Source organism: Scylla paramamosain, chromosome 22, assembly GCF_035594125.1.
Source record: "Scylla paramamosain isolate STU-SP2022 chromosome 22, ASM3559412v1, whole genome shotgun sequence".
Lineage (NCBI taxonomy): Eukaryota > Metazoa > Arthropoda > Malacostraca > Decapoda > Portunidae > Scylla > Scylla paramamosain.
Window position 1 is genome coordinate 10583612 of NC_087172.1, and position 17265 is coordinate 10600876.

General features: G+C 37.9%; 1 protein-coding gene across 8 annotated transcripts in view; it reads right to left on the reverse strand.

Annotated features, from left to right (window-relative positions):
* Window positions 1-3366: 3366 nt before the first annotated feature.
* Window positions 3367-17265, reverse strand: part of LOC135111535 (kelch domain-containing protein 4-like) — a 147585-nt gene continuing 133686 nt past the window's right edge. For 2 of the 8 annotated variants that reach the window (XM_064024944.1, XM_064024945.1), the window contains one exon: window positions 3367-4663. In XM_064024944.1, the coding sequence (XP_063881014.1) occupies window positions 4455-4663 (209 nt within the window). In that variant the 3' untranslated portion in view covers window positions 3367-4454. Of the gene's footprint in view, window positions 4664-12732; window positions 13634-13976; window positions 14128-14479; window positions 14614-17265 lie in introns of those variants that run through there. The other 6 variants (XR_010273768.1, XR_010273769.1, XR_010273767.1 and 3 more) reach the window with 6 other exon arrangements.

Below are 17265 nucleotides of genomic sequence, written 5' to 3' on the forward strand. Positions count from 1 at the left end.
TTGCATTTACTTCTTTTATTAGATCGTTTACCTTGAGTCTCTCCTCCTCATTCATGTCCCTCTTTATCCAAACTTTCCTGTATTGCTCTGTTTTGTCCAGTTCCCACACATTCAATATCACTTCCATGGCTGTTGTTTGTGCCCTAAATTTTACTTTCAGTGTTCACTCTCCTCCCTCTATATACTTCCCCAGTCTATGTATTTCCTCAATTTCACTTATCCAGTCCTCCCCTTCTCTCTGTATATTTCTTACAATGTCCTCTGCTACCTTTTTTTGTTCTCTTTCACTCTTGTTTCTTACTGGCTGTTTCCTCTTTTAATCCATATATAACAATACATTTCTTTTTGTCCAGTGTCCCTTACCAATGATTCCTTCTGTTTGATCACTATCACAATTTCCTTACTTAAACCTGTCTTTTCCTTCTTTTGCGCTTCTGTGATTTCTGTAAAGTTAACTTTTTCTTCTTCTTTTTCTTTCCTCCAGATTTGATGTTCACTTTTCATCCCTATCACTTCATTTTCCTGTTTTTTTTTTTTTAACAATATCATTTTCCTTCAATTTTGTTTTTAGATCAGCGCATAGTATTTTCAGTTCTTTGTTTTCCTCTTCCAGGTCATGTTTTTTTTCTATTTTTTTTTTCACTCTTTCAATGAGATCACTGATCATCCCCTCCATTAAAACCATTTTCCTTCCTTGCATTTTTTCATGTAGTTCGTTATCTTCCTCAAATCCTGGGAATGGTGACCCCGTTGGCAACATTCCGCTCCCACCTATGGCGTCCACCTTGCTGGAGCTTTAACTGATTTTATTACATCTGTTATTACTTAAATTTTCCCTTATTTTATTTATTTATTTATTTATTTTTTTGGAGACAGGACAACTCTACTTGAGCACAGCTCCTACCTGGGAACACATTCAAGGCTCCTAGTGGTGGCAGTGGTCAAACAAAATCTTTCTCTGCTGGAGCTTGGATCACTGCTTGTTTACTCGACAACAACTGGTGTGTGTGTGTGTGTGTGTGTGTGTGTGAGAGACCCTTGACTCATCTATGTAGCTTTTGCCCAATAAGATTAGTATCTCACCTATTATATGAATGGATGGATGTTTTGCCAAAGGCAGCTACTGCCCCTGGGATGCAGCAGTAACATGCTGTGCTAAGCTACTCAGAACCATGAGTCGGGTTCAGATTCTGTGAGGAAACATCAACACTCCCAGCTGTTCGTATTCTCTTACGGGTTTGGCCAACAAATGGGTATTTGGGATAACACCTAAGGAAGATAAGTGGTAGCCTGGTGGCACAAGCCTTACTCCCCAGGATAATGAGTTACTTCCCACACAAAGGCAAAAGTTATTGGAAATGAATCCCAAACACCACTCCTCATCCAATAAATATGCACCCTGACTCTGTCTTTGCCTTAATCATCTGTAAAGCAGCCAACAACTAGCCAATTTTAATATCTCAAACCAATTTACCTCCTCCTTGATGTAGGTACTGTACTTACTTTGATGAGATGTTTTTCAGTGGAAAATTAAAATACTTGAATATGTGGTGTGTGAAGTGTAGTCATATATGTGTTCTTAAAATATCTATTCTCCAGCAGTTTTCTGCACTCTTCATTTGGTGATAGTTATAGACTTAACCATCTCTAAATTTTCAGACATGACTTATATGCAGTAGCTCATTGTGAGAAAGCTATTGAAGACCCCAGTAAGATGACGAACAGGAAATTGGATACACTGTCTTTGCCAAACCAAAGCAGAACTGATTGGTGGTCTGCAAGCCCCTACTTTTATATATATATATATATATATATATATATATATATATATATATATATATATATATATATATATATATATATATATATATATATATATATATATATATATATATATATATATATATATATATATATATATATATATATCCCATTCAGCTCTCAACTAAGTAAAACTGTCCCAAATTTAGGACAAAATTTAAAAAATTCACAGGAAAAAAAAAAGTTTACAATTCAGCCGCCAGCCATGTTTTCTTTCCTCCACAAGCCTGGAAACAAGTATCCATCTCTGCCTCTTGTTCATTCTGTACATCTTAAGGACTACAGCACTGTAAAGGTTCTACTGGAAACTGAACAAGTATGGCTGGAAACTTATTGAAGACTTTAAGATGGTGGATTTCTTGATGTGATTGCAATGAGGTTTAACCAAGAATTCCTGTTTTCTTTGCCTCTGGGATAGTAGAGACAGAGCAGCACATTACCAAAGAAAGCACTGGCCTCAAAGGAGACACTACAATGGGAGCACACAATATCAAACAAGAGCCATTGGTGAATCTTCAGGTTTTGTTTCTTCTACTACGCATTAAACTAGGTCTCACGAAACAGTTTGTTACAGCTCTTGACAAGGAGTCTGCTGCCTTCAAATATCTTCAAGACTTCTTTCCTAAGCTTTCCAAGGCAAAGGTGAAAGCTGGTATCTTCACTGGACCATAAGTAAGGAAAATTATGGAGTGCTCAGAATTTCTACAGAAGCTCACAGAAAAAGGAGAAAAAAGCTTAGGAGTGTTTCATTGCAGTAGTACAGAGCTTGGCAACAACAAGGCTGATAACTATATGGAACTGGTTAAAGCTTTAGTGAAAGGTTATGGTGAGATGGGCTGCAGAATGTCCTTGAAGGTCCATATCCTAGATGCTCACCTTAACAACTTCAAGGAGAATATGGGAGCATATTCAGAGGAATAAGGGGAGCACTCCCACCAAGATATAATGAACTTTGAACAGAGATATCAGGGATCCTTTAATGAAAACATGATGAGAGACTTTATTTGGGGACTCATACATGAAAGTGATTTGTTGTACTCACACAAAGCAAGAAAAACTGTTGATTTTTAACCCTAAAAATTAGTTTCAGAAGCTTTAAAATAAATTTGTGTCATTTGAATGTTTTTTTTTTATTTTCTGTTCAGAGATGGTGAAAATGGTGAAATTTAGCTATTTTTGGGCAAAAATCATTCTAAAAACCACAAAAGTAAATTGACAGGAATAATGGACATTTTCTATTGTTTTGCAATGAAGAGTTGGAAAATGAGACTTGCTTGTCAAAGACAAAAATCATGTTACATGGTGATAATTCATTCTGGCCTTGCTTTGGGGGCTACCTAGGCACTTCTGTGGGCATTTTTTTTTTTTTTTTCAAAATTTTGTTGCCTTTGACCAGTGCTCCTCATACATAATATAAATAAATAAACAAAAATATAAAGATGGCATGCAAGTATAGCCTGAGAATGAATAAAAAAAAAAAAATGAAATCAGTTGTTTCATCTGCCACTGTGAAATTGTTTTCATGTTGTTAATAATAAGGCAATGTTCTTGCTTTACCTTGCTTTACCTAGTTTGCAAAAGCAGTAATTTTGTTGAAGTTCACATTTTGCTCTAACTCAAGCTCCTTAGTAAATAATTACATATTTCCTCTGATCCATGTCCTGCCACTGTTTCTTTCTACATATAGTTAACATTGTGATACAAAAAGCAACTCTTTTTTTTTATAATGTGTCATTCCCATTATAAGATGGGAACATGGAAAGATTTGCTGGGAATTTGACCTTGGTGCACCAATCTAATGTTTATTCAGAACTTAATACCACTTGGCCCTCCATTAAACTCACTTATTTGTTTCAGAATCAGCACCTGTTACAGTAACATCACCAAGAATACAATAGGGATCAAGAATGGAGTCATATGCTATAAATGAACTTGATTTACTTTCATTATCAGAGTTATTAGTAGTACAGGTCTTCACCTAGACTTGTGAGGCTGTAAAGCTTTTGTCTTCTCTTTGAATAAAACAGCTTAGGAACAATACCTTCACTTGTGGAAGGCTGTTGCTCAATCCCATCAACCTATTCACATTCACTGGACATAACTTACCTGGAGAATAATAGTACAATACTCTAAAAAATAAAGCAATAATGCAGAATGCTAGCAAAAAAGATGCTTTGTGCAGGAAATAACACTGAGGATGAAAGTGGCAGGGTATATGGCTACTGCTGAACTGAAGCACCTATCAATATAGTAATCTTGACTTCCCATAAAATTTCTACATTAGTACTTTCATATAAATTTCCATTTCAAAATGAAATGGTTGGTGCTCATGTGTATTGCTCTGCGACCCTGGCTTCAAATGATGCTTAATGAGGGAGGATTTTGTTTCTACTGGACAATATCTCTTACCTTGGAGGGAGTGCCTTATTGGAATATGGTATTAGAAATGTACAAATGCTTTTAGTTACCGTGCAGTATTTTAGCACTATAATTATGAGCTTGTATGAAAAAAATGAAAAAAAGAAAAAAAAACATTCAAGACAATACACAAGACAAAAACACATTCAAGATGATTAAAGAATGGCATGTCATAACATCAACAAAAAAAAAAAAGTAAATAAGGAGGTATAACTTTACTCTATTTCCATGTCATTTGTTTCTACTTCCATTTCATCACCATTATCTTCCTCCTCTTCCTTATCATCATCATCATCATCATCATCATCATCATCATCATCATCATCACTATCTTCATTGTTATCTTCATCCTCACTTTCAAACCACTCAAAGTCTGCTGGATCCAGGGGAATGATGATCCTCCACTCATCCAACTTGTTCAGGTCTGTGGAAAGAAAAAAAACAGGTTTCACATCTGGAAATTTTTTGTAAGTGCAGTAACAATATCATATTCAGCGAGACTTTTCTTTTTTTTTTTTTATGTAGGAAGGGCAGTGGCCAAGGGCAACAAAAATCTAATAAAAAAAATGCCCATTGAAATGCCAGTCCCATAAAAGGGTCAAAGCAGTGGTCAAAAATTGATGAATAAGTGTCTTGAAACCTCCCTCTTGAAGGAAGTCAAGTCAAAGGAAGGTGGAAATACAGAAGCAGGCATGGAGTTCCAGAGTTTACCAGAGAAAGGGATGAATGATTGAGAATACTGGTTAACTCTTGCATTAGAGAGGTGGACAGAATAGGGGTGAGAGAAAGAAGAAAGTCTTGTGCAGCGAGGCCGTGGAAGGAGGGGAGGCATGCAGTTAGCAAGATCAGAAGAGCAGTTAGCATGAAAATAGCGGTAGAAGACAGCTAGATATGCAACATTGCGGCGGTGAGAGAGAGGCCGAAGACAGTCAGTTAGAGGAGAGGAGTTGATGAGACGAAAAGCTTTTGATTCCACCCTGTCTAGAAGAGCAGTATGAGTGGAATCCCCCCAGACATGTGAAGCATACTCCATACATGGACGGATAAGGCCCTTGTACAGAGTTAGCAGCTGGGGGTGTGAGAAAAACTGGCAGAGACGTCTCAGAACACCTAACTTCATAGATGCTGTTCTAGCTAGAGATGAGATGTGAAGATTCCAGTTCAGATTATAAGTAAAGGACAGACCGAGGATGTTCAGTATAGAAGAGGGGGACAGTTGAGTGTCACTGAAGAAGACGGGATAGTTGTCTGGAAGGTTGTGTTGAGTTGATAGATGGAGGAATTGAGTTTTTGAGGCATTGAACAATACCAAGTTTGCTCTGCCCCAATCAGAAATTTTAGAAAGATCAGAAGTCAGGCGTTCTGTGGCTTCCCTGCGTGACATGTTTACCTCCTGAAGGGTTGGACGTCTATGAAAAGACGTGGAAAAGTGCAGGGTGGTATCATCAGCGTAGGAGTGGATAGGACAAGAAGTTTGGTTTAGAAGATCATTAATGAATAATAAAAAGAGAGTGGGTGACAGGACAGAACCCTGAGGAACACCACTGTTAATAGATTTAGGAGAAGAACAGTGATCATCTACCACAGCAGCAATAGAACGGTCAGAAAGGAAACTTGAGATGAAGTTACAGAGAGAAGGATAGAAACCGTAGGAAGGTAGTTTGGAAATCAAAGCTTTGTGCCAGACTCTATCAAAAGCTTTTGATATGTCCAAGGCAACAGCAAAAGTTTCACCAAAATCTCTAAAAGAGGATGACCAAGACTCAGTAAGGAAAGCCAGAAGATCACCAGTAGAGCGGCCTTGACGAAACCCATATTGGCGATCAGATAGAAGGTTGTGAAGTGATAGATGTTTAAGAATCTTCCTGTTGAGGATAGATTCAAAAACTTTAGATAGGCAGGAAATTAAAGCAATAGGATGGTAGTTTGAGGGATTAGAACGGTCACCCTTTTTAGGAACAGGTTGAATGTAGGCAAAGTTCCAGCAAGAAGGAAAGGTAGAAGTTGACAGACAGAGATGAAAGAGCTTGACTAAGCAAGGTGCAAGCACGGAGGCACAGTTTCAGAGAACAATAGGAGGGACCCCATCAGGTCCATAAGCCTTCCGAGGGTTTAGGCCAGCAAGGGCATGGAAAACATCATTGCGAAGAATTTTAATAAGTGGCATGAAGTAGTCAGAGGGTGGAGGAGCGGGAGGAACAAGCCCAGAATCATCCAAGGTAGAGTTTTCAGCAAAGGTCTGAGCAAAGAGTTCAGCTTTAGAAATAGATGTGATAGCAGTGGTGCCATCTGGTTGAAATAGAGGAGGGAAAAAGAAGCAAAGTTATTGGAGATATTTTTGGCTAGATGCCAGAAATCACGAGGGGAGTTAGATCTTGAAAGGTTTTGACATTTTCTGTTAATGAAGGAGTTTTTGGCTAGTTGGAGAACAGACTTGGCATGGTTCCGGGCAGAAATATAAAGTGCATGAGATTCTGGTGATGGAAGGCTTAAGTACCTTTTATGGGCCACCATGCTATCATGTATAGCACGAGAACAAGCTGTGTTAAACCAAGGTTTAGAAGGTTTAGGACGAGAAAAAGAGTGAGGAATGTATGCCTCCATGCCAGACACTATCACCTCTGTTATGCGCTCAGCACACAAAGACGGGTCTCTGACACGGAAGCAGTAGTCATTCCAAGGAAAATCAGCAAAATACCTCCTCAGGTCCCCCAAACTAGCAGAGGCAAAACACCAGAGGCACCTTCGCTTAGGGGGATCCTGAGGAGGGATTGGAGTGATAGGACAAGATAAAGATATGAGATTATGATCGGAGGAGCCCAACAGAGAAGAAAGGGTGACAGCATAAGCAGAAGGATTAGAGGTCAGGAAAAGGTCAAGAATGTTAGGCATATCTCCAAGACGGTCAGGAATATGAGTAGGGTGTTGCACCAATTGCTCTAGGTCATGGAGGATAGCAAAGTTGTAGGCTAGTTCACCAAGATGGTCAGTGAAGGGAGAGGAAAGCCAAAGCTGGTGGTGAACATTGAAGTCTCCAAGAATGGAGATCTCTGCAAAAGGGAAGAGGGTCAGAATGTGCTCCACTTTGGAAGTTAAATTGTCAAAGAATTTCTTATAGTCAGAGGAGTTAGGTGAGAGGTATATAGCACAGATAAATTTAGCATGAGAGTGACTCTGTAGTCGTAGCCAGATAGTGGAAAACTCGGAAGATTCAAGAGCATGGGCACGAGAGCAGGTTAAGTCATTGCGCACATAAACGCAGCATCCAGCTTTGGATCGAAAATGAGGATAGAGAAAGCAGGAGGGAACAGAAAAGGGGCTACTGTCAGTTGCCTCAGACACCTGAGTTTCAGTGAGGAAAAGAAGATGAGGTTTAGAAGAGGAGAGGTGTTGTTCTACAGATTGAAAATTAGATCTTAGACCGCGAATGTTGCAGAAGTTAATGAAGAAAAAGTTGAGGGGGGTGTCAAGACACTTAGGGTCGTCAACAGAAAGGCAGTCCGACCTGGGGACATTTATGGTCCCCTCCCCAGATGGGGACTCCGAGGCTGGTGTAGGAGTCGCCATGATGATTTTAAAATTTTTAAGTGAAGGGTGTGTGTGTTATTAGGTGCTTGTAGTTTTGTGTGGAGGAAGAGAGTTGTCTTTAGAGGGCAGGCTGTGACTGCCCCCTTGTGTTGTGAGACACAAAGGGAAACGTTCAGTGAGGTCACAGCTGGGTTTAATGATAAGTTCACAGCACCCCCTGAACAGTGCTTTAGACCTCACTGGGAGTAATTATTGTTTCGGCAGGTGTCTACTGCCTCCTCCTATGGAGCATCTGTGGAGGCAGTAAGCACCTGCTGAAACAATAATTACTCCCAGTGAGGTCTGAAGCACTGGATAATGGGTGATGGGAACTTATCATAACCCAGCTTTAACCTCATTGAACGTTTCCCTTTGCGTCTTACAACACAAAGGGGCAGTCACAGCCTGCCTTCTAAAGACCTTATAAAAACTCTTCCTTCACCCAAAACTACATGCACCTAATTAAACACACACCCCTCACTCAAAATTTTCAAGTAATATGGTGACTCCTACACCAACCTCGGAGTCCACATCCAGGGAGGGGACCACAAATGTCCCAAGGTTAGACTGCTCTCCTGATATTGACACTCTTAATGTCTTGACATCCCCCCTCAATTTTTCATTAATTTTTGGAACATTCCCAGCCTTATATCTAATTTTCAATCTGTTGAACGGCACCTCTCCTCTACAAAACATCATCTTCTCTTCCTCACTGAAGCACAGGTGTCTGAGACAACTGACAGTAGCCCCTTTTCTGTTCCCTTTTACTTCCTCTATTCTTATTTTCAATATAAAGCTGGATGTTCCGTCTAAGTACACATTGACTTAACCTGCTCTTGTGCCCATGCTCTTGAAACTTCTGAGTTTCCACCATCTGGCTATGACTAGTCACTTTCAAACTAAATTCATCTGTGCTGTATACATCTCACCTAACTCCTATGACTATAAGAAATTCTTTGACTATTTAACTTCCAAAGTAGAGCACATCCTGACTCTCTTCCCTTTTGCAGAGATCTCCATTCTTGGAAACTTCAGTGTTCACCACCAGCTTTGGTTTTCCTTTCCCTTCACTGACTATTCTGGTGAACTAGCCTTTAACTTTGCTATTCTCCATCACCTGGAACAACTATTTGTATTCCTGACTGTCTTGGATATACATGTAACATTCTTGATCTTTTCCTAATCTCTAAATCTGCTTAAGCCATAACCCTGTCTACTCCATTAGGCTCCTCCTATCACAATCTCATATTTATAACTTTTCCTATCACTCCAATCCTTCCTCAGGACCCCCTAAAGCAAAGGTGCCTCTGCTGCTTTGCCTCTGCTAACTGGGGGGACCTAAGGAGGTATTATGCTGATTTTCCTTGAAATGATTACTGCTTCTGTGTCAGAGACCTGTCTATCTGTACTGAGTACATAAGAGGTGATAGTATCTGGTGTGGAGGTGTACATTCCTCACTCTCTTTCAACCTAAACCTTCCAAACTGTGGTCAGCCTGTTTTTGTGGTATACATGATAGAGAGGTGGCCCACAAAAGGAACCTGACCCTTCCACTGCCTGAATCTCTTGTGCTTTACATTTTTGCCAGGAATCATGCCAAGTCTGTTCTCCAAGTAGCCAAAAACTCTTTCATTAACAGAAAGTGTCAAAATACTTCAAGATGTAATTCCCCTCATGATTTCTGGCACCTAGCCAAAAACTTTTCCAATAACTTTGCTTCTTCATCTCTCCTTTCTTTATTTCAACCTGATGGCACCACTGCCTTAACTCTTTGCTCAAATCTTTGCTAAAAACTCTTCTTGGATGATTCAGGGCTTGTTCCTCCCTCTCCTCCACCCTCTAACTACTTCAAGTTACTAATTAAGATCCTTCACAGTGATGTTTTCCATACCCTCAATGGACTCAACCCTCAGAAGGCTTATGGACCGGATGGGATCCCTCCTATTGTTCTCCAAAACTGTGCCTCTGTAGTTGTATTTTCCCAAACTGAACTCTTTCAACTGTGTATCAACATCTACCCTTCCTTTCTGCTGGAAGTTTACCTACATTCAGCCTGTTCCTAAAAAAAAAAAAAAAAAAAAAAAAAATGGTGACCATTATAATCTCTCAAACTACTATTCTGTTGCTTTAATATCCTGCCTATCTAAAACTTTTTGTCCTATCTACTCCTATGCTGATGATGCCACCCTGCACTTTTCCACCTTTTTTTTTTTAGATATCCAACCCTTAAGGAAGTAAACAGTTCACACAGTGAAGCTACAGAACACCTGACTTCTGACCTCTCTAAAATTTCCGATTAAGGCAGAGCAAACTTAGTATTGTTCAATGCCTCAAAAATTCTATTCTTCCACCTATCAACTTGACACAACCTTCCCGACAACTACCTCCTCTCCTTCAGTGATATTTAACTGTCCCTCTCTTCTACAATGAACATCTTCAGTCTATCCTCTACTTATAATCTAGACTGGAAACTTCACATCTCATCTCTAGCTAAAAGAACTTCAATGAAGTTAAGAAATTTGAGTCATCTTCTCCAGTTTTTCTCACCCCACCAGTTGCTAACTCTGTATTGAGGCCCTATCAGTTTGTGCTTGGAGTATGTTTCATATGTACGGGAGGAGTTCCACTCATACCACTCTTTTAGAGTGGAATCAAAACTTTTTGTCTTATCAACTCTTCTCCTCTAACTGACTGTCTTCATGCTCTTTCTCATTGCTGCAACATTAAATCTCTTACTATCTCCTACCACTATTTTCATGCCAACTGCTCTTCTGATCTTGCTCACTGCATGCCTCCCCTCCTCCTGTGACCTCACTGCACAAGACTTTCTTCTTTCTCTTATCCCTATTCTGTTCACCTCTCTGATGGAAGAGTTAACCAGTATTCTCAACTATTCACCCCTTTCTCTGGTAATCTCTGGAACTCCCTTCCTGCTTCTGTATTTCTACATTCCTATGATTTGAACTCATTCAAGTTAGGTAATTTTTGACTAATGCTTTTGACTCTGTTTGGGGACCGGTACCTCAGTAGGCCTTTTCTTTATTGCAGTTTTGTTGGCCTTGGCTGGTGCCTTCTATAAAAAAAAAAAAAAAAAAAACTATCCACAATACTATCTACATCTATGTTTTTTAAAGTACAACGGATCTGCATCAGTGTCCACAACCACATTTTCAGATAACAAAAACTCTGTCTCCACCTCTTCCTCCACATTAAAGAAACACTGAGGTTGTGGATCTCTCTCTCTCTCTCTCTCTCTCTCTCTCTCTCTCTCTCTCTCTCTCTCTCTCTCTCTCTCTCTCTCTCTCTCTATGTGTGTGTGTGTAAAGACAAGACTGACTGAGACTGTTAAGGATGCCAAAAGCATGAGAGAGAGAGAGAGAGAGAGAGAGAGAGAGAGAGAGAGAGAGAGAGAGAGAGAGAGAGAGAGAGAGAGAGAGAGAGAGAGAGAGAGAGAGAGAGAGAGAGAGAATCAGAATCTATTTCCATTTTTACAAGAGGTACTCTCTTATGTACATATAATGTCTGCAGTACAGAGTAGTCCAATGATAAAGATAAAAATACAATAGAGTATAGTAAAAGTGCTAAAACTGATGAGTGTGATAAAAGAATAATGAGATATCATAATAAATAGATACTGATAAAAATAATAAACCCAACAAGCTATTAAAATGTTAAGATATAAACAATTAACATTAAAAGTAAAATTTATATCTGGATCTGAAGATGTCAGAGGTATTTCTTAAGGCAACTTTTTAAAAGAAGGCAAGGAAGTGGTATTTTGCACATCACAGGGGAGGCTGTTCCAGAAAGAAAGTCTGGCAGCTTGAAGGGACTGTTTTCTTGTATTGATAGTATGCTTGTTCAAATTACAAACTGTTGGCAGTGTGAGGAACCTGCATGGTAATTTTGTGTTTCATATTACATAGCAACACCTAACACAAATAAGTACTTTTTGCTTGATCTAAAGCCATTTTAGTTCTTTTAAATATGGAGTGACATGGTTGCGTTTAGCTTCTACACCTAATGCAAATCTAGCTGCAAAATCTTGAAGTCTTTGTACTTTGTGTTGTATTATCTGTGCCACAAATTTTAATAACATAATTTATAGTGCTCAAAACTAGTGTCTAAATCTGTGCAATTCTGCTGTTTTTATTGAAGTTAGGTTTAATTCTATTTCCATAATTACTGATGTGTATTTTTCTGACCCCATTGATGTATATGCCAAAACTCATGTAACGGACTGGTTCCAGGTCATGTAAAAATTACATAAGATAATAAAGTAGACACAAGTAATTATTGGAATATCATTAAATTTTCTGTATTTTGGGGGGGAGAGAGAGAGAGAGAGAGAGAGAGAGAGAGAGAGAGAGAGAGAGAGAGAGAGAGAGAGAGAGAGAGAGAGAGAGAGAGAGAGAGAGAGAGAGAGAGAGAGAGAGAGAGAAAAAAAAAACACTAATCAATTTGAATTATTATCATGCCAGGAACGGCTGCATCCTCCCATGTGACGTCACAAATCATATGGACTGACGTGCTCCTTGCCCACTCCACTGTAACCCATGTCTTTGTAGGCTGTATTTTTTAAAAATTTTCAGCTGTTATATTCAGTGTTACAAGTATGACGCTTAATATGTTAATGCTCTTAAAGATGAAGTATGCTATGTCTATGCTTTTATGATAATTTGTGGTTTTAGATGACTAGTAATGGCTGCAAACCTTGTGACAACAAGTACAAGTAAGATAATTCAGAAGCAAAAAATTATACCAGTAAATCATAATGAAGTGATTTGTCAATAGAAACAGGGCAAATATTGCCTTGTACTGACTTTATGGTATGCACATCCTTATACTTTCTGAAATATTTTCCATCTTCAAAAAAAATCTTGAATATCATTATCTTTCTTCTAAAATCCAAAATAAACATACAAGAATGTTTCTTAATTTTTATTGGTCAATTTAAAAAAAAATTCATAAAGGAGACATAATGTCCATTCAGGAATATGGCAAGTTCATGGTCTGAATAATATTACAAGACTAAAATTTCTTAAAATTTTATACCTTATATGAAAGAAAATATAAGTGAATGACTTCTCATGTCTATTCTGACCATTCATGTTATATTTTCACACCTCTGAAAAAAAATATATATATGTATATATAATTCCATAAACTGACTTAGATATCTTTTTTTTTTCACAATCTTTATGTGCCTCTTTGAGTTGTATGGAAATCATAGAAGCAGTTCCTTCTTGCATCACAGCATAGGTGAACTTTACATTTCATATAGTACATTTGTACTTTTCTGCTACAGCCTGGCAACTTGCATGTACCCCTATCTGCAATGAAAACAGGGAAATGCCCAACATTCTTCTTGCCATATGTCTTTTTCTGGAATTTTCTTAGTTGTTCTTCCAGTTTTTGTCTTCTCAGCAAAGGCACTGTCTACAGCATTTGAATGTCCTTCTCTTTATCTTGATATCTTTTCCAACATACATCAGGGACTTTGACAGTCTTAACAGAAACTATTCTGCTTATGAGAAGGGACTTCCAATGCAGTTGTTGACTGTCAGTACTGTAGCCAACAGTTTATGACAGTTGTGTCAAATAAGTAAAATACAAGCCTCTGATATAATACTATCTTCTTCACTGATGTTTAGTTCATCAAATGCTGGTACAGTTGGTGTATCTTTTCTGGATGAGATATTTCCAGAAAATTTGAACAGGCTTCTTTTTCTTCTTGACTCTACTGGTTGTGGTGATTCTTCATTCACTTCAATCACTACTGTTTCACTGTCCTCATCATTCACTTCTTCCCTGTCATCAGCTGCTGCTGTAAATACAAAAAAGCAATTCATGGAAGATGATATAATTTTTTTTACATTTATCTGATGTGTTTTTCATTTTTATACAATAACTGTTGCTCATACTTTATTTCATTGTGTCTTAGATAAGTATTTCAACTGAAGTATCCTATTTTCTTTTTATATCTATCTATCTATAAATAATATATCTATCCATCTAATTCTATATATCTATTTATTTGCCTACCCTACATATCTATCTAAACATACAAGCCTATGTTTGTAATTATGCACATACATGTGTATGTTTTTTACAGCTTAATGTAAGATACCAAATAAAATAACACAAACATAAGAAAAAGCTTCACATACTCAACATATCTTCTATGATGGGGACATACACTTCATCCACTTCATCAAACTCATCTCCACTAACTTCAGCATCACTGGTAGCTACAATGTGTCCACCAGACTTCCAGTGAGGCATGATCTTTGATTTTGTCCATAGAATGCTGTAGTACTACTGGAGTAACCAGAATATTTAGTTCATGTTGTTACTAATTATCACTATTGTTATTATTTGTCATTCATTATCTTTAATTAATTACCCATCTGTAGTGTTGTACTGTAAATCAAACCAGATCTAGTATATAACAAAATTATTTACATATCACTGCAAAAAAATATAAATAGTATGATGAAGAGGATAATATTGTCAATTTACATAACATCAATTTGCCTGACTGGACAAAAATGTTATCTTTAACAAGCTACCACAAGTGTATGATCAAGGACGATGCAAGGATTTTCTGGATGTATATATGTTCTTTCGATGTACCTTTATCACAGCAAATTTTGTCATAATTGTACATTACCTGGCAATACATCCATGGTGCAGTGAAAGAGGCTGCTTCACATAGTCTCTGGAATGCAGCCACCAGCTGTCAGTGTCCTAATTCAAGTGAGATCCAGCAACTATTTGTGTGTAAACAAGGATTCTGTTGGAGAGCTGAAACAGGACTTGTATCTCTTGACCAGAGAACAAACTCTAATACTTGAAATCCGCAGTTAAAATCATGTATTCTAAGGAGGGTATACAGTAGAACCTTGGTTACTGAACGTCTCCCTTTCCGAATAACTCAGTTTTTTTAACAAAAAAATCAACTCACAATTGCTTTTGGTTGCCATACCATAATTCAGTTTTCGAACAAAGTTTCTTGATTTCAAATACTACAAGACATAGGAAAAGCAGCCATTTATTACTAATTTATAGTTTCTATAAGTATTTTCTTCAGAGGGTAAGAGAGTAATTCAATCTTTGAAATAAGTTAAATGCAATCCGATTTAAGAACCTTAATGTAAACAAACAAAGTTCAGTGCTCAAGAATAATCCTGAACCTCCTGTGGCTCTCTTTGTGACTCACAATGCCATCACTACAGCATAACTGCATTTTCCCAGCAGCAAAATGTCTAAGTGTTATGATCATCTTAATTTTGGTGGTGAGTGGATTGCTCCTCTCTGTGTCACTCTGTAAGGCTTTCCTAACTTTATTGGTGACAAAGAGAATGCCTGCATTGTCTAAAGAATATCTTTTGATGAGTTTGTGTCACTAAGTTCATTCAATACATCCTTTCTGTATATAAAAATTTCTAAGCTGGAGATGGTGTAGAGCAGTCATCTTAGCAGTGGGAACGTCAGTCATTATCTGGTAAGAAATGGTGGACGGATATCTGAGAACGGATTAATCTGTTTTACATTGATTCTTACGGGGAAAATAGTTTCAGTTTTTTAATGTTTCAGATCTCAAATGGCATTCAGGAATTAATTAAGTTCAAAGACCAAATTTGTCCTTTTCAGAAGGAAAAAATAGCATAGAGGAAAAAATATTTGTTTCCATATAGACAGGGATGACTAGATCTCTGCAAATTAGGGTATTATATACAAAAAGCACACATCTTACAGAGGAGGTTAATCACGTAATGTATGAGTTGTTTTTTGCATTTGTTTAATACTGATGTTATTATGGTTTTCTAAAGTAAATCATGTCAGACTAATGAGAAATTAATGGCATCACCCTTATGCTTAGCGATCAATATGAAGATCAAGTATGCAGTTTGACTAGGTTAGTCCTTGGGTTGATTTTCCCTTTTTATGTTCAAGCTCTAGTAGCTCACTGAGCTGGATCAGTGCATGGTATGGGGAGGGATGTCAAGGGTTGCAACATCACCACAAGCCTTGCCCAATATTTATTGCCTGGTAGCCTAATGCAAGCAAAAACTTTACACAGAGATTGCCAGATGTAGTTAAGATTCCCTGTTGTAGTCTACCCTATACTAGGAGGCAGTATGACAATATGACGAGCTGCCATCTGTTTACTTTTTTACAACTTTGAGATCCTTTTTTTCTGAGCACATATACTTTTGTCTGTCAAATTAATTACATCATAAGAAAGTTCAGTACATTAAAAACCTGCTTAGATTATTTACCAGAAAAAAAAAAGATCAATACACAACCAGTTGATTGTCAAGGTCAACTCCTGCATTTTGCATTGATTTACTATGGGGATGATTACATTTCTTTCGACCTGCATACAAGTGTTAGGAGGGATTTGTGACAGGAGTCACTTAGTGCCAGCATTGCATTTTGTTAGCATTCAATGTCAGATGATTCTTGTTACAGTCAGCTCAATAGAAATCTTTACAGAACTTCTGCAATGAAAATCTTTGCATGAAAATCTGTGTAAAGTTTTTGCTCGCATTAGGCTACCAGGCAATAAATATTGGGCAAGGCTTGTGGTGATGTTGCAACCCTTGACATCCCTCCTTATACCATGCACTGATCCAGCTCAGTGAGCCACTAGAGCTTGAACATTAAAGGGGAAAGTCAATGAAAGGAAAATGGAAGGAAACCTGCTAGATGACCTGACCTAACCTAACCTAACACATATATATATATATATATATATATATATATATATATATATATATATATATATATATATATATATATATATATATATATATATATATAGAATAAGAATTAGCCGACTTAGCATTTTTTCACTTGAGGTACACCCCCTTATAAATCCACCCACCTTTATGATAATGGGTTGTAAGAAGCTCAGTACAGAAGAGCAGGGCATGACATAGCACCTGAATTGAAGGTGTCCAGACAGACTATCTAACTGCTCAAGTGATCGGGTACAACATTGCAGCATGGCATGACTTCCAAGAGGAAAGAGGGCTCAGGAAGAAAATGGAAGACTTCAAGGACAGATGAGATATTAAAGAGGGAAGTAATGTTTGATCCATCAATAACAGCCAGAGAACGTAAAAAAAACAACACCCAGAACTACTGCAAGATGTTGCCATCTCTACCATCCAATATAGTCTGCAGAGAGACCTGAATTTATTATCTCACTGTATGGCCAAGGAATCTCTGCTGACAGATGCCATGTGCAAGAAGAGATTGTTTTTCTGCAAGTATAAGGATTGGACCTCTGACTACTGGAAAGAGGTCATGTTCAGTGATATGAGCACCTTCCAGCTGGCTATGGACACCTCAAGGCTCATCTGTCACCCCAAAAATGTCCTGGTATAACCCAAATTTCACAGTCAAGATCATCAAGCACCCAGACAGCATCATGGTGTGGGGCTTATT